Here is a 20,799-nt window from a genome sequence, read left to right as displayed (position 1 = left end):
GATGAATAACTTGACTCCCTCTTCTTTATGGCAACCCCTGAGATATTGGAATACTTCTATCATGTCTCCCCTCGTCCTTCTTTCCATTAAACTAGATATACCCAATTCCAACAACCGTTCTTTATATGTTTTAACCTCCAGTCCCCTAATCATCTTTGTAATTTTTTGCAATAATCTTTGTATTATATTGAAGCACATGGCCTTTGGCCATACAGTTACTGCAGTTACCCATCATTACACGTTGCCATTGCTGGCTTTGTCTTCATGAATTTGTACAATACCCTTTTAAAAGAATCCTACTTGATTGATTGATTGATTGATTGATTGATTGATTTGTCTTGTATGCCACCCACTCCCGGAGGACTCCGGGCGGCTCACAAAAGACAAGGGAAAGGGGGGAACAAGACAAAGACAACATATTAAAAACAAAACCAACATTCACAATTTCTATGGAGGTAGATGCTTCTCAGCTCCCCCCAGCCTGCTGGAACAGCCAGGACTTGGTGGCTTTGCGGAAGGCCGGGAGGGTAGTAAGGATCCGGATCTCAACAGGGAGCTCATTCCAGAGGGCCGGAGCTGCAACAGAGAAGGCCCTCCCCCGGGGAGTCGCCAGCCGACATTGGCTGGCAGATGGAATCCGGAGGAGACCCAACCTGTGCGATCTAATTGGTCTGAGAGAGGTAATCGGCAGGAGGCGGTCTCTCAGGTACCCAGGTCCGATGCCATGTAGGGCTTTATAGGTAGCGACCAGCACCTTGAAGCGGATTCGGAGACTAATAGGTAGCCAGTGCAGCTCGCGGAGGATAGGTGTAACATGGGTGTACCTTGGTGCACCCACAATCGCTCGCGCGGCTGCATTCTGGACTAATTGGAGTCTTCGAACACTCTTCAAGGGCAGCCTTGATGATCATTGCCTCCTCCTTTGGAAGCAACTTCAACTCCACCACAATATGACTTGTGCTCTCTCCATGAGCAAAATAGTGTTTTCTGATTGAGACTAGATTTCTACCAATGTGATGTGTGGGAACCTGTCTTGGTAAAGTTCTCAGAAATGAGACAAAAAAAATAAAACTTACTAGCTGAATAGACAGAGAACTTGTGAAGTCCGTTCTGACTGATGCCTAGTTGAAGTCCATTTTAATGTGTTGATATGAGATTTTAAACCCCTTGGCCTTTGCTCCACGATACATAATGGATTTCTCGCGCTCTCTGTTATACCTGATTGTAGCTGTTCCTTGTAGACCAGGCATCCTTGGGAGAAGACCTGGGACAGGATCAGAGGTGGTATTCTGCCAGTTCAGATCAGTTTGCCCAAACAGGTAGCAGAAATTATGGGTAGCCCTGCCCTCCTGCCCCGGCTCTGTGGCACCCATTTACCAGAGGTGGGTTCCTACCAGTTCGCACCTATTCGGTAGAACCGGTTCATCAAATCTACCGAACCGGTTAGAAGAGGTTCTACCAGTGGACCCGGAAAGCAGGCCACCCCTACAGAAGAGGTTCCAAAAATTTTTGAAACCCACCACTGGTCATTGGATATGATTATTCTACGCTATCATGCTCCTACTTATAAAACTCAGTGCCTCTGTGAAAGGTAAGGATGGCTACTGCATTTGTGGTGCAATCAGAACATTGCGTGTGTTGACGTTGTTTTAATGCAAACCAAAGATGCCTTTCAAAAAACAAGTTGACATCCTATTCTTATGCATGCCAGTGCTGTGTGTGAGGTAATTTAAGGTGGTTCTGACAAGTGTCGTCGGCATCTTCATATCCGGTCACATGGGCGGCAAGCCACTCCCATCCGGTCACATGGGCGGCAAGCCACTCCCACAAAGGAGGCCACACCCACAGAGTAGGTTCGAACAATTTTTGAAACCCACCACTGCCATTTAGGCACTTTTTTAGCCAAAGCGCATGTGTGCTCACATTTGCAAACCAGTAGGGAAGGGGAGGGAATACCACCCCTGGACAGGATAATGGTTTGTTGTAGCCCTGAAGCTTGGAATATCCTTCCCAAATAAAGTATATTAATTTTCAGAGTTGTGCACACAAAAAGAGCTCTTGTGTATGAATATTCTTGAGCAGGGAAGGGAGATTGCTTTCGTGTGGCTGCTCTTTTGATTGTTATGCTGTTTATCTGACTTTTATGTATTCTAATTATTGAATTGGATTGTGGTTTTCTGCCTTAGGGTGCTAGTGATGTAAAAGAGAGGCTGTAAATATGCTCAAAGACAAAAGAGAGGAACTGAACTGCAGTGGATATCTTTGTCAAGCAACCTCGCTGTTGCTGAAATGGAGAGAGAGAAAAACCTAGAGCAGTGATGGCGAAACGTGTGTGCATGTGTGCGCACCGGAGTGCTGGAAACCCAAAAAAGACCTGCTGGCTGGCACACACGTGCCTGTTTTTTGGGCCGTTTTCAGACTGTTTTGGGGGCCATTTTCAGGCTGCTTTTTGGACCGTTTCAGGCCAGTTTTTGGGGCCGTTTTTGGAGTGTGTTTTTTTGGGTCAAAAATGGCTTGAAAAATGGCCCCAAAACAGCCTGAAATGGCAGAAATGGCCTATTTTGGGGGGCATTTTTCATGCTGTTTTCCAGCTCTCTGGTGACGGCGAGGACCAGCTGGTAATAGCACGATTGCCCACAGATGCCATATCTGGCACGCATGCCATAGGTTCGCCATCATAGCAATAGCAATAGCAGTTAGACTTATATACTGCTTCATAGGGCTTTCAGCCCTCTCTAAGCGGTTTACAGAGTCAGCATATCGCCCCCAACAATCCGGGTCCTCATTTCACCCACCTCGGAAGGATGGAAGGCTGAGTCAACCTTGAGCTGGTGAGATTTGAACCACCGAACTGCAGCTAACAGTCAGCTGAAGTGGCCTGCAGTACTGCACCCTAACCACTGCGCCACCTCGGCTCATCATGGACCTAGAGGAAATGCCAAATGAATTGGAACCCTTTTAGCACTCTATGCTAGAGAGAAATGAAGGGAGAACGTTTTTCTCAGTGGTACAAGCAAACGTTGCTTTCTCTTTTCAGTACACCAAAAGAAGTGTTTGCATGTACAATCAATCTAGCAGTTAGCAAAACAAATGGGGGGGGGAGCAGTTAAAAAATACAGATGGAAAGTGAAGAATATATCCTTTTTACACTTTTTTTTTTGTTATTTGTTTAGTTTTGCTTTATCTCTTCTGGATCAAAGACTCCTTGCAATTGAATTACAGATGTCAGGCTTACCACTTTAGTTTCTCCCTCCTGTCCCTGTCCTAAACCAGGAAATCATAAAGACTTTTTCTTTAAAGAGAGACAATTCCGAATAACCGCCATGATTTAAAGTTCATACTGTGATTTTTTTAAAAAAAAAATCTCACAAGATAATAAACCACTTGCCCTCTTGGTGTAACCCAGGGTTTTTCCCCACCTAACCCAAAGAGGAACATACCCTCTTTTATCACCACAGCCCACATCAGTAGTTTCATCTGGTCCCAGCCCAGAATGGCAGGAGACCTAAGTCATACTTAATAGTGTAGGTAATTAAATATGAATTCTCTGTCCTTTTTCAGACAGTCTTAAGAGGGTCAAACCTGTTGTTTTGTCTTCCCATTATCTCAGAGGCAAATCAAATAACTGCAGTGACTTGAAATAAGAGTAATAAGGGCATAACCAGGTTGGGAAAAGCCTTTCGTATTGTAGCTAAATACCTAGCAACTGAATTTAGTGTTACTAGTGTTAGGAGCCGAGGTGGCGCAGTGGTTAAGAGTGCAGCACTGCAGGCTACTTCAGCTGACTGCAGTTCAGCAGTTCGGCGGTTCAAATCTCACCGGCTCAGGGTTGACTCAGCCTTCCATCCTTCCGAGGTGGGTAAAATGAGGACCCGGATTGTTGTTGGGGGCGATATGCTGACTCTGTAAACCGCTTAGAGAGGGCTGAAAGCCCTATGAAGCGGTATATAAGTCTAACTTCTATTGCTACTACAGCAATCAAAGCAAATTTCCTTAAAATGAGCAGGTGAATTATTTGGTGGCACAGGTAGTCCTCGACTTACAACTTAAAATTGGGACCCGAAGTTCCATTGCTAAGCAATAGAGTTGTTGAATCACACCCAATCTTTTTGCCATGGGCATTAAATGAGAATCATTAAGTGAATCCCCATTGATTTTCCTTGTCAGAAGCCCCCTGAGCTCACAAAGGTGATCATTTAGCAATAGCAATAGCAATAGCAGTTTGACTTATATACCGCTTCATAGGGCTTTCAGCCCTCTCTAAGCGGTTTACAGAGTCAGCATATCGCCCCCACAGTCTGGGTCCTCATTTCACCCACCTCGGAAGGATGGAAGGCTGAGTCAACCTTGAGCCGGTGAGATTTGAACCGCTGAACTGCAGATAACAGTCAGCTGAAGTGGCTTGCAGTACTGCACCCTAACCACTGCGCCACCTCGGCTCTATTTCAACCTGGGATGCTGCAACCATCCTCAATACATGTTGCCAGGCAACCAAATTTTGATCACATGACCATGGGGATGCTACAGTGATCATTAAGTGTGAGGACCAGTTGTAAATCACGTTTTTCAGAGTTATCATATTTTTGAATAGTCAAGGACTCCCTGTAATTAGTATTTTTGTTCTGGGAAAGAGTACAGTTTTAAAAATAAACATATGATCATTTCTAGAAATAAAATATGAATTTACAAGCATAGAAAGAGTGTACTCATCAGAAATTTGAAACTGCTGACCACTTAGCAAAGCTATATAACGTGTCCCTCAAATTGGCCCTCAATGAAATAGGATTGGAAAGAAGCTAGTTTAACAAATAGGAATCAAGAGGAGACTTGAGAAATGAGAATAGTGGTCAGCTTAAAGTCTTTTCTGGATTAATTGGAAAAGGTCATCAAAGAAAAAATAACTAAGCATATAGAGCAGTGTTTCTCAACCTTGGCGACTTTAAGTCCTGTGGACTTCAACTCCCAGAATTCAGCTATGCTGGCTGGGGAATTCTGGGAGTTGAAGTCCACAGGACTTAAAGTCGCCAAGGTTGAGAAACACTGATATAGAGGAACGAGCTTGGCTTAAGGAAAATCAGTATGAATTCCACAAAAATAAATCCCACCTCCGCCTGATGTTTGAATATCAGCAGACAACTAGGATGGATGTGACTGTCTCAATACTGTGTGCTTGGATCTGGGTACTTGAGAGACCGCCTACTGCCGATCACCTCCACATGACCCATTAGATCTCATTGTTTAGGCCTCCTCCGAGTTCCATCTGCTGGCCAATGCCGACTGGCCACCATGCGGAGGAGAGCCTTCTCGGTGGTAGCCACGACCCAATGGAACGATCTCCCCGTGGAGCTTCGTACCCTCACCACCTCCAGACCTTCCGCACAGCCCTTAGAATCTGGCTATCCCGTCAGGCCTGGGGCTAAAGATTGTAACCCGCCCGAATGGTATGAATGTTGCGTTTTAATCATGTACTGTCTTATATGTAAAAGTCTGTTCCCCCCTTCCTTTTGATTGTGAGCCGCCCTGAGTCCCCCCAGGGAAAAGGGCGGCATATAAATAAACAATCCAATCCAATATAAGGTCTCAATGAAACCATATATTAAGAGAAGAGAAAACTAATAGTATCTATCAAGAGCTTTGGAAGGATCTCTTTAAACTGGATGAGCAATTAACTAAATGGGAAATGCACTTCCATTTTTATAAGTGTGATCCTAATTTCACAAAGAGAGCCAGTTTCGGATAGTGGCATCAGACTAGACCAGTGTTTCTCAATCTTGGCAACTTGAAGATGTCTGGACTTCAAGTCCCAGAATTCCCCAGCCAGCGAATGCTGGCTGGGGAATTCTGGGACTTGAAGTCCAGACATCTTCAAGTTGCTAAGGTTGAGAAACACTGGACTAGACATTGGGAAACTGAGAAGTCTAGTCCTGCCTTGAACCAGCTGAGTGGCCTTGGGCCAATTACTTTCTCTTTGCCCTAGGAAAGGAGCAATGGCAAACCACTTCGGTGTTAGTGGGGGGGCAGAGGTCGTCCCCTAGGCCCCTAAATTTTGGGGTGCCTCAGGGCTCGGTCTTATCCCCCCTACTATTCAACATCTACATGAAACCGCTGGGAGAGATCATCCGCAGGCACGGGATTAGATACCATCAATATGCGGACGATACTCAATTGTATCTGTCCGCCCCGTGCCAACTCAATGAAGCGGTAGACGTGATGAGCCGGGGCCTTGAGGCCGTTATGGACTGGATGAGGGTTAACAAGCTTGTACTCAACCCGGAAAAGACCGAGTGGCTGTTGTGTTTCCCTCCCAAAGATTTGACTGATATTCCAACACTCAGGCTGGGGGGCCAAATTTTATACCCCTCAGAGAGGGTTCGCAACTTGGGAGTCCTCCTGGATCCACAGCTGACATTCGACCACCACTTAACGGCTGTGACCAGGGGGGCATTCGCCCAGGTTCGCCTGGTGCGCCAGTTGCGACCCTACCTGAATCGGGAGGCTCTCACAACAGTCACTCGGGCCCTTGTGACCTCAAGGCTGGAATACTGCAATGTGCTCTACATGGGGCTGCCCTTGAAGAGCATCCGGCGACTTCAGTTAGTGCAGAACGCAGCCGCGCGAGTGATCGCGGGTGCACCTCGATTCACCCGCATAACACCTATCCTCCGCGAGCTGCGCTGGCTACCTGTCGATCTCCGGATGCGCTTCAAGGTGCTATTAGTCACCCATAAAGCCCTACATGGCAGTGGATCTGGATACTTGAGAGACCGCCTCCTGCCAATTACATCCCTGCGACCAATAAGATCTCATAGGTTAGGCCTCCTCCGCATTCCATCGGCCAGCCAGTGTCGGCTGGCAACTACAAGGAGGAGGGCCTTCTCAGCAGTAGCCCCGACCCTTTGGAACGAGCTCCCCGTGGAGATTCGTACCCTCTCCACCGTCCAGGCCTTCCGCATAGCCTTGAAGAACTGGCTCGCCCGTCAGGCCTGGGGATAAGGATAGTCACCCCTCCCGAATGATGAGTGTATGTTGCTTATTGTTTTATTATATGTTGTATCTCAATGTTTGTATTCCCCCTTCCCGGTTTTATGTGAGCCGCCCTGAGTCCCCTCAGGGAAAAGGGCGGCCTACAAATTCTAATAAAAACTACTAAAAAACTACTAAACTACTTCTGAAAAATCCCGCCAAGAATAGTGCAAAGAGTAACCCAGGCAATTGCTAGGATTCAGAAAATGACTTGAAGGCACCCTCCTAACTTTATAAATACTGTGTGTTACTATATCTAATTAGCCAGGAAGAAAATCCTGGCAACCTAGTGGATAGTTCAATTGATATTTTATTTATCATTTTATTTTATTTTATTGGTCTGGCTGCCCCAGTCTAGACAACTCTGAACAGCTTTACAAAATGGCAACAGCAATAAATATGAAATGACTATAGCAATACAAACTATGACTATTCTGGAATAGCGATGGCAATAGCACTTAGACTTATATACTGCTTCATAGTGCTTTACAGCCCTCTCTAAGCGGTTTACAGCAAAGGTGGGTTCCTACCAGTTCGCACCAGTTCGGTAGAACCGCTTCGTCAAATCTACCAAACCGGTTAGAAGAGGTTCCACCAGAAAGCAGGCCACACCTACAGAAGGGGTTCCAAAATTTTTTGAAACCCACCACACACACACACACACACAGACACAAACATAGAGAAAGAGAAAGAAAGGAAGAAAGAAAAAAAGAAAAAAGAAAGAAAAAGTGAGAGAGAGATGAAAGAAAAAATGGAAAAAGGGACAGAGAGACAAAAGGAAGGAAAGAGAGAGAGACAGAGAGAGACAGAGAAAGAAAGAAAGAAAACACATGGCCGGCAAGCCACTCCCACCAGGTCACATGGCCAGCAAGCCACTCCCACAAAGGAGGCCACACCCACAGAGTAGGTTCGAAAAAATTTTGAAACCCTCCACTGGTTTACAGCGTCAACATATTGCTGGCAATCTGGGTTCTGATTTTACCCACCTCCAAAGGATGGAAGGCTGAATCAATCTTGAACCTGGTGAGATTCGATCTGCCAAACTGCTGGCAGCAGGTCATCAGCAGAAGTAGCCTGCAATACTGCACTCTAACCACTGCGCCATCAAGCAAAAAAGAAAACATCCAAATTCCCTATAATTCTGAGAGCTCTTCCATATATCTAACACAAGGCCTGGAAAAAAAGTTAGTTGTTTTTTTTTAAAGAGTGCTTGAAAATAGACAATATAAGAGTCATCTCCAAAAAGATATTATTTCTAACAGTAGATTTCACAACTGAGAACATCCATCTATCTTCTCAGTCCCACTAAATAATTGCTTAATTGGTGGGGCCCAAAGCAAGCAAACTGGGCTTGCATAAAATAGAAAGATTATTACAGTCGGTCCTTCAGATATATGTGCCCTTTGCCATATATAATAACGAGCACCTTGAATTGCACCTGGAAGCCAAACATTAACCACTGCAACTCATACAGCAGAGATGTTAAAATATAGACACAACAAGAATTGCTCATCATTACTTTTGCATAGACCTAAACAAACGGCAATCTAATCAGTGTTTCTTGAATGTCATATTTTTAGCTCTTATAGCTTAGTCCTACCCACACTGAATTCTGCCTACGCTGTCAGCAGACGTGCATGGTTTCTTTTCTCAGAACTTCACTTCGTCTGTCTTAGAACGAGCACAACTGAACCTAGAATCTTCTGCAGGCAAAACAGCATGTCAGCCTCTGCTTTGCTGCTGCTGCTTCGGCTGCCATTGAAACGGGGAGGGAGGGCATGGTATTTGGGAGGGGATTGCTAACTGTGCTGGAGGAAGATTCTGGAGTTTCTACTGCCCGTCTTACTGCGCATGCGGAGGAGGTTTCCCGCCAAGGCCAACGGCACCGACATTCCATCTTGGCGATGCCTTTCGAAGTTATCTCGCACCTGACACTTGGGAGAATTATGATTGGACTGTGACTGGGATGCCAAGGGGTGGGGAATGGGTTATTCTATATATCATTTGCTTTCGCGCCTAAATAATCAGTCTTCGCTTTGCTACGCTTCTGTTCATTTATAATTAGTAAAAGTACACTTGATTTTTATCAATGGAGTCTTGTGGTTTTCTTTCCTGATTATCCAATGAAGAAGTGCTGACACAACAGCTGAGATAACACTGCTTCAAGCACCTTTAAATTTAATTAACGTAGTCACAGTGCATGTTTGGGGGTGGATAGTGATTTTTGTGCAGCAAATGGGAAGGGCATATAAGAAATTTTTGTCTAAATGACAGCAAGAATGAAAAAAGTTGATTTCTACATCCCGGATTCAAAAGATCTCAACAATGTAACGCAATGTCTACTTTTTACATTTAAGCAAAGCATTCATATTAAGCAACAACACCTATTTTAGTCCACTCTTTCTTTGGCCAAAAGTGAATGCTTCTGTCACTTGGGCAGTGCAAATCGTCCATGTAGCTAGGAGTAAATACACTGACTTGTCATGGACTCAGGACTAGCTGATTTAGTGGCTGATTTAGTGGGTAGAGCCGAGGTGGCGCAGTGGTTAGGGTGCAGTACTGCAGGCCACTTCAGCTGACTGTTATCTGCAGTTCAGCAGTTCTAATCTCACCGGCTCAAGGTTGACTCAGCCTTCCATCCTTCCGAAGTGGGTGAAATGAGGACCTAGACTGTGGGGGCGATATGCTGACTCTGTAAACTGCTTAGAGAGGGCTGGAAGCCCTATGAAGCGGTATATAAGTCTAACTGCTATTGCTATTGCTATCCAGCTGTTAGAATGTTGAACATGTGATAAAGTCTCAAGATCCTGGAATTTTGTGCCATGCTATACAAGTCTTTCACAGAATTTCAGAAATCATTGATTGATTATGTGCCATCAAGTCAGTGTCAACGCATAGAGACTACATAGATTTTCTCCATGACAATCTATCCCTAACTTGGTCTTTTGGGTCTTGCAACAATGCATCCATTACCATTACAACTGAATTTTAACAAAAAACAAACAAACAAACAGAGTTGGAAGGGACCTTGGAGGTCTTCTAGTCCAATCCCCTGCCTAAGCAGAAGACCCTATACTATTCTGGACAAATGGCTGTCCAATCTTTTCTTAATCTCCAATGATGGAGCACCCACAACTTCTGACGGCAGCCTGTTCCACTGGTTAATTGTTCTCACTGTCGGGAAATTTCTCCTTAGTTCTAAGTTGATTCTCTCCTTGATTAGTTTTCATTGATTGCTTCTAATCTTGCATTTTGGTGCTTTGGAAAATAGGTTGTGGCAGCCCCTCCAAATATTGAAACACTTCTCCAAATATCCACCTTGATGCTGATTGTCCTCTTCTTCTCTTTACTCCTACTTTTCTCAACCTTCCCTAGACAGCTAAATCTTTGTATAATGTGCCTAAAGATAATTGTAGATCATAAATATATGTCCTTAATTTCAATGCATGGTTGAAGACAATAATCCTGTAGCATTTTGTCTATATATTAGATGTATGTTCTGTCCCCCCTTCACGGCTCTTAACAAACGCAAGCAGACAAACTTAAAAGGAAGTCTTTCTTTATCAGTTCTCAGTTCAAACTGACTTCGAGCCCAAAAATAACATAAATACAAGTCTCCGACAAGAATGCAAAAAAACACTCTTACAAGCAATGCACTTCTTCCAAAGTCTCCACGAATCAGGGTTACAGGAAACATCAAAACGCTTATCCAAGTGTATTAAGCAATGTTGTGCGCACGAAGGAATGTATGTTGACTCCTGCAACTAGGGCGTGGCAGCATCCGTCCTTTTATCTCCAAACTTGCCTCTAACAAGCCCCAGCTGCATAATGAATCTTGTATCCCGAAAAGACTCACAGCAGACATCTGCTGAGTCACAACAGATGTATATCCTACTTTTCATTCAGGAGCATTCCTCCTCCTATTTTTCCACCCAGGAACAACAATTCGATAGGTTAGATTGGGAGAGAAAAATTGGCCTCGGCACTTAGGGGACCTCTGTGGTGAGGACAGGCTTGAACCTTGGAATTTTCTGGCACTAGAGTTGTAAGAATGAATAGTGAATTGTCCTAGGGCAATAACCTAAATAACAACTAAAACATGTTTATAGTTTTATAATTGATTGCGCCTTCTGTAATAATAACTATTGTAAAATTCTGCTGTTGTTGCTAATCTATTACGATCAACACAATTCTCTTAAGGTCTTGCTTTTTTATCCCTTGGCCCTTAGACGGACCTTTTTTGTTTGTAAGAGAAGCATCTAAACTTTTTGACTATTGAAATGGAAAATCTCTTCCTTTAGCAAACCAGCTTGATTCGTCAGCACATAGCCAATCATGACTGATCTTGAGATGTTAAATGGGTTGGAGCGTGACCCGTCAAAAGCGCGAACGTCATAAGCGCGCCGACAACACCGCGGCGCTAAAACCGCGATTTCAAAAGCGCGCTGACAACAGCGCGCCGACAACAGCGCGCCGACAGAAGCGCGATTTCATTTAAGGTAAGATTTACAGTTAGGTTTAGGGTTAGGTTTAGGGTTAGGTTGAAGGTTAGGTTGAGGGTTAGGTTGAGGGTTACGTTACAGCGCGCTTCTGTCGGCGCGCTTTTGTCGGCGCGCTTTAGGGCTAATTAGTCGCTCATTCGGCACGCGGTTTTGTCACCGCGCTTTAGACACCGCGGTTTAGTCAGGCGCGCTTTTGTTGTGCGCGCATTTGTGGTGGAACCAGGTTGCAGCTGGTTATTACTTTGACTGGAGTCTACACTGTAGGAAACCATAGGGAGTCATCCTTCTTAAGAGAAGACAATTACTTTAGCAAATCACTAATGAATTGTTACCAAGAGAACAAGAAGACGCCAGGAGCTAAGACCAATCCAAGAGAGACTTTACCATTTCTCTTTTTAGTAACAAAGGAAGCCCCAGGTTCTTGTGGCTCCTGTCAGCTCTTCTCAGAATCTGATAAGAATGAAGAGTTATGTGAACAGTAACACTCAGAGGAATAGGGAAAGTTCTGTTTATGTCATAGAAATCGGTGACGATTTATAAACGGCAGTAGCAACAAATGTTGTTGACAGCCCTTCTTCATACTAATAGAAATTATAAATGTCAAGTTATGTCTTTTTTCCCCCAAATTCAAACATAGTCCAAAAGTTCCAAAAGTAAAGCAGAATTAAGAGGACAATTATTTACAAAATGAGATATCGTTATTTGGCCAGTGGTGGGCTCAACTGTACGACTGAACTTGTGTGTACACATACACAAAAAGAGAAGTAGGCATAGGATGGGGGATACCTAATTTGATCAGTGTATGTGTAAGAAGGAGTTTAGGATTGTATGTTTATCACAAGCTGAACATGAAAGCATAATATGGTTGCAAAAGAAAATGTAATTGTGGCCTTCCATTAGTAGAATCATGTTTTCCAAGTCAGAAGAAGAAAAATATTGAATTAATCTTCATTTATTAGACCTTATCTGGAGTTTTGGGGTCTGTTTCAAGGCATTGTTGATTAAGGATGTAAGAAGATTTGGGGGTTTTAATTAAAGTATTTTTATTAGTAAAAGAAAAATACAACAACCAGTAACTGGTAAAAGACAATACAACATCCACTGTTTCACTTTACATTTGACTGTGTTTCAAGACATTCCCATAATATCAAAATCCTTATAGGCATCAAAGGTTGGGTATCTTCTCCCCTCCCTCCCTCTTTCCTTACCTTGTTTCTTCTTTCTCACTCCCCTTCCTTCCCTCCCTCCTTCTCTCCTTCCCTCCTTCCTTCCCTCCTTTCTTTTCCCTTCCTCCTTTCCTTCCCCTTCCCTTTCCTCTCTTCTTCCCCCCCTCCTTCTCTCATATCTTCCCTCGATTTGGGGTTTTTATTATAGGAGGAAAAAACAGATGAATTGGGAAGGGGCATAGTATGATTGCTTCCATAAGGAAAATATTTACTTTTTGTTGTTGTAGAAGATAACACTACATTTACTGGATTTACATCATGTTGAACTAAGAATGAATGGATGATGCATAGATATCGACTGAATGAAACAGTGGTTAGTATAAAATAAGGATGTGCAGTGGTCTAAATCAGGGGTCCCCAACACCCACCGTTCGGAACCAGGAAATGGAAGTGGCAGGTGAGCATGCACACATAGGCAGCGGGCGTGTGAACTTATTCAATTTGCTCAAGTGGGCACATATGCTGCTTGCACAAATGGAGTTGTGTACATGTTTCCCTGACACTCGCACTGAACCATCCTCTTCCTGCCCCTCCCCGCAGCTGGTCCGCAGAGCCAGAAAGGTTGGGGAACTCTGGTTTAGATGATTAGAGAAACCGAGCGAAAATCACATCGCAAAACAAATACTATGTGGAGGAAGATGAGTTGAAAGAAAGGGGATGACTAAAAAAGTTGTGGTTGGATGGAGTCAGTGAGATTTTGGAAAAGAGAGAGGGAAGAGAACTTTACAGAATAAGTAATGCATGAGGCAAGATATGTAAGTATCTCCCCCACTTGAGGTCTTCAAACAGAAAGTTGAGGGTTTTTTTTCATCTTTGTACTGTTTAGAGAATTGGATGGAATCAGGTAGAGTGCCTCCCCTCCAGTTCTGACTCATTCTTTCCTCTGTTTGAATACTTCCTCAAATTCTTAGTTTTTAATGCAGCGGAGTAAAAAATTCCCTCTGGAGTTAACTTGCCTTGACATCTTTTGCATATCGCACCTAGGCACTGTCCCAGCCGCTATGTTGCTGCCCATTTCTTCGGAGAAGCTACAACGTTAAACATTGCAATTTTGCACTGCCTTGTAATGTAAGGGGGGGAAGTTATAGAGCCGAGGTGGTGCAGTGGTTAAATGCAGCACTGCAGGCTACTTCAGCTGACTGCAGTTCGGCTGTTCAAATCTCACCGGCTCAAAGGTTGACTCAGCCTTCCATCCTTCCGAGGTGAGTAAAATGAGGACCCGGATTGTGGGGGCGTTATGCTGACTCTGTAAACCGCTTAGAGAGGGCTGAAAGCCCTATGAAGCAGTATATAAGTCTAACTGCTATTGCTATTGCTATTACTGAACAAATGGTCGTATGAGGATTACCTGGAGTGTTATGTATATTAATCTGAGCTCCTGGAGGAAAGATGGGATACGTCTAATAATTGAATCTTTTTGCAATGAAGTTTGAAGTTTTATTTTATTTATATGCCGCCCTATTCCCTATAGGGACTCAGGGCGGCGAACAACTCAAACGGTAAAGGGAACATACAAATACAAAACAGACATTTAAAATAACCAACAGCCACACCTGTCGAGAGGGGAAGGGAGCTCATCAACCCCAGGCCTGCAAACACAGCCAGGTCTTAACGGCTTTTCGGAAAGCCAGGAGAGAGGTGAGGGTTCGAATCTCCACGGGGAGTTCGTTCCAAAGGGCCGGAGCTGCAACAGAGAAGGCCCTCCCCCGGGTCGTAGCCAGATGGCATTGGCTAGTGGATGGAACCCAGAGGAGGCCGACCCTGTGCGATCTAATGGGTCTTTGGATCCAAATGCTTTAATTTGGATGCCTATAAGAGGGTGAAGTGAAAAAAGCCAAGGTGGCATCTACAGGCACATAATTGAACACACACACCCCTCTTTTTGTGGCATGTAAAAAATGTCCAACACTTTAATCACATAGATGTTATCTGGAATTTTTCGGTCTCCCCTGTGGATGCCCCAAATTGACTGCACCGAGCAACAAGTTGACGTTGATGGTCTAAGTCAAGTGTTCCCAGCCTCCAGGCCACATCTCACTACTAGGCCGTGGCCTGTTTGGAATCGGGCCGCACAAGCAGCTTGCACAGCTCAACTAGCGCATGCCAGCCTGCCACTTCCACGGGACAGTTCCCCTCTCCTCCCCCCCAACCCGCCGAGCCACCAAGCCATAAAGGTTGGGGACCAGTGCTCTAAATAGAACCAGAGGAAACAGGAAACGGACTCCAAGTGCTGTTGTGAGTAGACAAAAGGGCCAGTCAACAGAGCTGCAGTGGGAAGCAGCCTGGAAAAAGTGAAAGACCTAGGCTGCGTACAGCTGCATGAGCTTGGAAAGATTAGAGGAAGATCAGTGCGAGATTGGATAAGTAAATCTGTTGCTTCCCTTTTGGGTTTGAATGTTTATATTTAAGATGGTTCCCATTTTGTTGATGGAGTTCTTTGCAATGTTTGCTTCCCCACGAAAAAAGGGGGCAGATGAGACTGTTATGCTACACTTGAGCAGCAGAGTGGTATAAGGAAAGCTGAGGTTAAGGGAAAATTTTATTATAAAATAAATATTATTGGGTTGGTGTTTGCCTGCCCTTTCAGCTGCAGTCAGATTTCTGTAACATTCCCACTATTTGGTAAGCATCCGCTTAGTGAGAGATAAACTATTTGCATATCACTCCTTTGATCTCCTTTAGTGCCTTTGATAAGAGATAGTCAGTGCTTTTGCCCTGTTGACATTAATCTGTGGATCTGTCCTCTTTAAAAGCCCAAATTCCATATCTGTAAACATGTAAACAGCTATTTCCAGTTGCATCAGCAGGAATGGTTGTCTGTGTTCCTTTTTATTTATACTGTACTCTTCCTTCTATAAACAGGCCAATTGATGCTAAAAAGAATCTGCTCCCCTCCTTTCCCAGCAAAATTAATTCAAAGAAAAAAAACATGTCACGTCTATTTTGCTTGGAGTAAACCAATTTCTCATTATTTAGACCATTTTTTAAGCGTGAATTACAAAGTAAAGGATGTACGTCCTTTGAGTTTGGATCTACTTCCCCTTCTTGTGGATTGCAACATGTTCTTTGCTGCCACTGTTCCTTCCTATTGCTTCTTCCCTTTCCCCCTCCCCAATTTCTTTCTTAAATAATGCTGAATGGGCAACTTTGCACGGTGGGAATAAAACAAATGGGAAGGGAGTACTGGAGACAGATTTCTGGGCTTACAAAATTGTTGTCATGGTCCTGTATTTTTATAAAAACCACTCACTTCCCTCTATGTATTTTTGTTAAGTGACTTGGAAGAGGCAGAAGCATTCAAGAAAATGCATCAAGTTGTAATGTAATAGGATATTACCTTCACAAAAGATTGTCTGTCATCTAACCAAATTAAGAAACCAAGGATCTGTGCTCTCTGGATCAATGAGAGAGTTAATACCTTGTGGGAACACCAAAAAAGAGGTCACTTTATGTAATGGTATGTAGGAATGACCGTGGGAGACCAGCAAAAGATGCTGCCTAGGGTGATTCTGTCAGATAAGAGGAAGCATAGCCAACAACTGCATAATGGGTGGAGCAAGAACTCAGAAAAGACACCCCCCCCCTTTAAGTTATCAGGCTGCAAAAGTGATGGCGAAAGAACAGTACTTTGGGACTTGTAAGATTTCGTTAACATAGCTTTAAAATAAAATAGAAATAGCTTATCTGATCATGTTTCCTGTCCCCGAGGTGGCGCAGTGGTTAGAGTGCAGTACTGCAGGCCACTTCCGCTGACTGCTATCTGCAGTTCGGCGGTTCAAATCTCACCGGCTCAAGGTTGACTCAGCCTTCCATCCTTCCGAGGTGGGTGAAATGAGGACCGAGACTGTGGGGGCGATATGCTGACTCTGTAAACCGCTTAGAGAGGGCTGAAAGCCCTATGAAGCGGTATATAAGTCTAACTGCTATTGCTAATTTATCTGGTAAGCTTGATACCAATTTTGCAAATCTGCAAATACAATTATTCCACTTGTCACTTTTGCAGCCCAATAACTTAGGGAGAGTTTCTCTCCTTCCCCTCTCCCCACCCCCCCAGCCTCTTGCTCCACTCACTATACAACTTGGGCTATGCTCCCTCTTATCTGACTGTTTCCTAGACAGTAACTCTTTATCTGGGCTCCCAAGGTCATTCCCACATATCATTACAATTTACCCCCTTCAAATTTAACCCAAATGGAACCAATCATGTCTAACTCAATCAAGTTAGTCAAGTCATGGTAGCACTGGTGCTCAGACGGTTAATCTATTTTGCATAACTGGTTCTCCAATAAAAAACAGCTGAATGCCATTACAAAACTTCCTGCCAAAGTTAGACCATTGTATTTTCTTTTTTTTTTCTTTTTTTTGCATAATATTTTTATTTCCGTTTCATTCTATACAATCACATGTTTACTGTGCATAACCAGGGCATATAACATTGAGTAATAACCACAACCCTCATTTATATAAAAAGTGTCCCCTACAATACAAACCGAATATACCACCTTGACCCACCATACACCCTCTTTCAACCCCCTCCAACTTTCATTCTTCCTTCTCACATACACCTCTACACCTACTTCCCCTCCCCCTCTATCTAACCCTGACCCTATCACTCCCTCTCTTAATCCATTCCCTCCCTTCCTTCTCCTCCTCCTCCTCTCTCTCCCCCTCTCCACCCTCCTTCTTCTTTCACTCAGCTCCTCCCTTCGGTATACTTCTATTACCTTCCAATATATTCGGTTTGTTCTGTTTTAACACTAACATTAAAAAGCCACAGTATACAAGTGCAATCATGTACCTTAAAGTTTAACACATATTATGTTTCCCCCTCCCCCCCCTCCCCCTAGATCCCCACCTCCCTTCCCTCCCCCCCGACTTCCCAGAGACCATACATGGTATAACTTTTTGACAATCACCGTCTAGAATATCTCTACATTGATCTCAGCTTCTTACTGTTACCCAAATTTTAAACAGTTTGAGTTCAACCTAAATGTTGGAGATGTGGTTCTCTTGAGGCTACATATTTTCATATATGGTGGACATGTTGTAATGTTAAGGCATTTTGGATAAAAATATGGTGGATTCTGCAAAATATCTTTAAAAGAAGGATAAAATTCACCCCCCAGCTGTTTTTACTAGGTATATGTATTGACTTTACGGCAGCAGAGATTAATTTGGTTCTGTACTTAATAACGGCAGCAAGACTCTTGGTGGCGCAATATTGGAAGAAGAAAGATTTGCCTACGATTCAAGAATGGACTTTAAAAGTTATAAACTTAGCCGAAATGGCAAAAATTTCAGCATATCTCAAAGAACATTCAAACGAGAGATATAAACGAGACTGGAAAAAATGGATTGATTATATACAAAGTAAACATGGGATTAAGAAACTCCAGATAGCTTATGCTTAGCATCAGTAAGGACCAAAGTTAGACCATTGTAGAACACACCTCCCAAGGATAAATGAGCTTCAACAGCCAAGTCAAGCCTTCTGCTGCTTGCCTGGCCAGTGAAGTCCTAAAGCCTTGTCAGTGTTTTCCTGGCACAAGAGAGTTCATGGGATTCTGGAAGTGAAGAAAGCCCATTCTCCAATTGGTAAACATTCACCCACTATTGTTTCCTCCAATACCTCTACTAGGAACCAATAAGTCAAACGTTTGTTGCCTGTCCTACAAATGTATTCTGTACCCTGTTGGGGAAATTCAGCTCTTGGGGCAAAGAAAATGTTAAAGATAGGTTTTTGAAAGGGATGCTGATTAAGTTGCTATTGCAGTACAAATATACAAAGTTTCATCACTGTAAAAACATACAGAACTTTCTCTCTGTATCTGCTTAATATTACCAACATCCTGCTGAGAAAGGTATTTCCATCCCTTCGCATGGAGGCCACACCTGTAGCTAATGGGAAGGAAGATTTTGTAAGTCTTCCGTTGCACAGTGATTCTGTCCTTGTGGGCTAGTTAGGTGGAGGACATAATTCACTGTGTTTGTCACTGCCTCACTCAGAATAAGATTAGGATCAAATTATTGATGGCAGGTTAATTCAAGGGCTTGGACCTCGAATGGTTGAATTATCTTCTTGCAGATTTATTTCCAAATGATAGTACGTTGCTGCTTGGTCATCATTTACATTCAAAAATGATTCTTTAGGTTCTTTATTACAGCCCTGGCTTTGATCTTGTTTTAATCTATTTGTATGTATCGCTCAAGATGGTGGCTCAGTGGCTAAGACGCTGAGCTTGTCAACCAGAAAGTTCAGCAGTTCGAATCCCTAGCGCCGCATAACGGAGTGAGCGCCCGTTACTTGTCCCAGCTTCTACCAACCTAGCAGTTCAAAAGCATGTAAAAATACAAGTGGAAAAATAGGTACCATCCTCAGTGGGAAGGTAACAGCGTTCCATGTGCCTTCGGCGTTTAGTCATGCCGGCCACATGACCACGGAGAAGTCTTTGGATAGCGCTGGCTCTTCAGCTTTGAAACAGAGATGAGCACCGCCTCTATAGTTGGGAACAACTAGCACATATGCGCGAGGGGGAACCTTTACCTTTACATATCGCTCTTTTGATTGCCCTATTTTCTTTTATTGTTGTTTTATTGTATTCTATGCATTTGGTTGTGATCTATGTTTACAACAGTAAATCTTGCTTTATTTTATAAGTGAAGTGCTTTATTAATACTTGACTACATTAACCATACTATATTAAATGACACAATTTTAGCTTTATTTTAATTAGCCAAGATTGTCTACTTGCTGTTCTTGGCCTACACAATGCCCAAAATATGGCAAAACGTGAAAGCATGAGACATTTGTTATTCTAGACATTATTAAAACTGAAGCTATTACTTACAGCTTGTACATTTCCTTGAAATACCTCTTATCTCAATTTTAGGAAGTGTAATTAGTAGCTTCTCATTCTTGTATGTATTCTATTACAGGTTACAGAAGCTTTCTCTGGCAGTCCAGGACAAATTACTCTTCACGCAAAACCTTTTCTCATCTGTGGAGGTGATGGATTTGTCCATTCCAATTTAGACGGGTGCATAGAGTCAGCCATAAGTGTTGTGAAGGCTTTAAAGGCCAGTTTGTAGGATTTTCATTGTTTTCTCTCTGAATATCAGTACGTTTTTATGATGAGTTATATACATTGATATACTAATGAATAGGTGTTTGGCTGTTTTAAATAAATAAAGAATGGAAGTCTTGAAATGTCGCACAGATTTATTGCAAGAAAAATGCATGTCGCTTATTTATTAGCCCTTCCATGAGGGCACTAATGTTTTCTGGCTTCACTGTGTGTAAGTGATCTAGGAAAAATGGATGTATTCCTCCCTGATTACTCTCTTAAATTGTTGAAAATCTCACACTATGTGAACAAAAGGGAAGGAATCTTAGAAAATAGTTGATAAAAATTAGAAACTACCCATCTCCCTCACAGAATGACTCTGTTTGGTTTTTGAAGTCTTAAAAAATGTAAGACTGGTGTTTTCCTTGATGTTATTTTTCTGCAGAAAAGCAGGATGCATTGCTTTTCGACACAATTACATGATAAACTCACAAAAGCTGTATTATCTAATTGTGGAAGAATGGGTAATGTGTAGAATGGGTGTAATTATTTTCCTGGGTATAAGACAACAACCAAAAGCCTCTCAGAGTCCATTGTGAACTCTGATTTTTCACAAAATTCGTAAGAGAAAGAAAATGCCGTCAATTGCATTTCAAATGACTACCTGTCCTTCTTTTCCCACAATGAGCAAAATAGGTCTTACCTCCTAATATATGTGCAAAGATTGTGCTCCAATTTCTTTCTGATAGGGATAAAAAAAAAATGTGTCATTGACAATCCTATAAATGGGTCAACCTTAAAATCTCTCTGTTGTACAGATGAAAGAATTAAGAGGATAGCAAAGAATTCTAAGCAGATTTGTGTCTCTCGCAAGAAATATGGTTCCCTTGAATTTGTTAACCTGGTAGTGTTAACTGTCATATATTTTCCTTTTATTTGGGTTGCCAAAACTATTAATTTCAACAAATTTAAATGAGCGAAGAG

The 20,799-nt window shown here is 43.0% G+C and overlaps 1 protein-coding gene across 1 annotated transcript in view; it reads left to right on the top strand.

Annotated features, from left to right (window-relative positions):
* Positions 1 to 19,955, top strand: part of RNLS (renalase, FAD dependent amine oxidase) — a 138,858-nt gene extending 118,903 nt beyond the window's left edge. Inside the window, exon 7 of the mRNA XM_032231583.1 lies at positions 19,688 to 19,955. Within this exon, the coding sequence (XP_032087474.1) occupies positions 19,688 to 19,840 (153 nt within the window). The 3' untranslated portion in view covers positions 19,841 to 19,955. The remainder of the gene's footprint in view (positions 1 to 19,687) is intronic.
* Positions 19,956 to 20,799: the final 844 nt, after the last annotated feature.

This window comes from Thamnophis elegans, chromosome 15, assembly GCF_009769535.1.
Source record: "Thamnophis elegans isolate rThaEle1 chromosome 15, rThaEle1.pri, whole genome shotgun sequence".
Lineage (NCBI taxonomy): Eukaryota > Metazoa > Chordata > Lepidosauria > Squamata > Colubridae > Thamnophis > Thamnophis elegans.
This window is presented reverse-complemented; position numbering and strand designations above follow the sequence as displayed.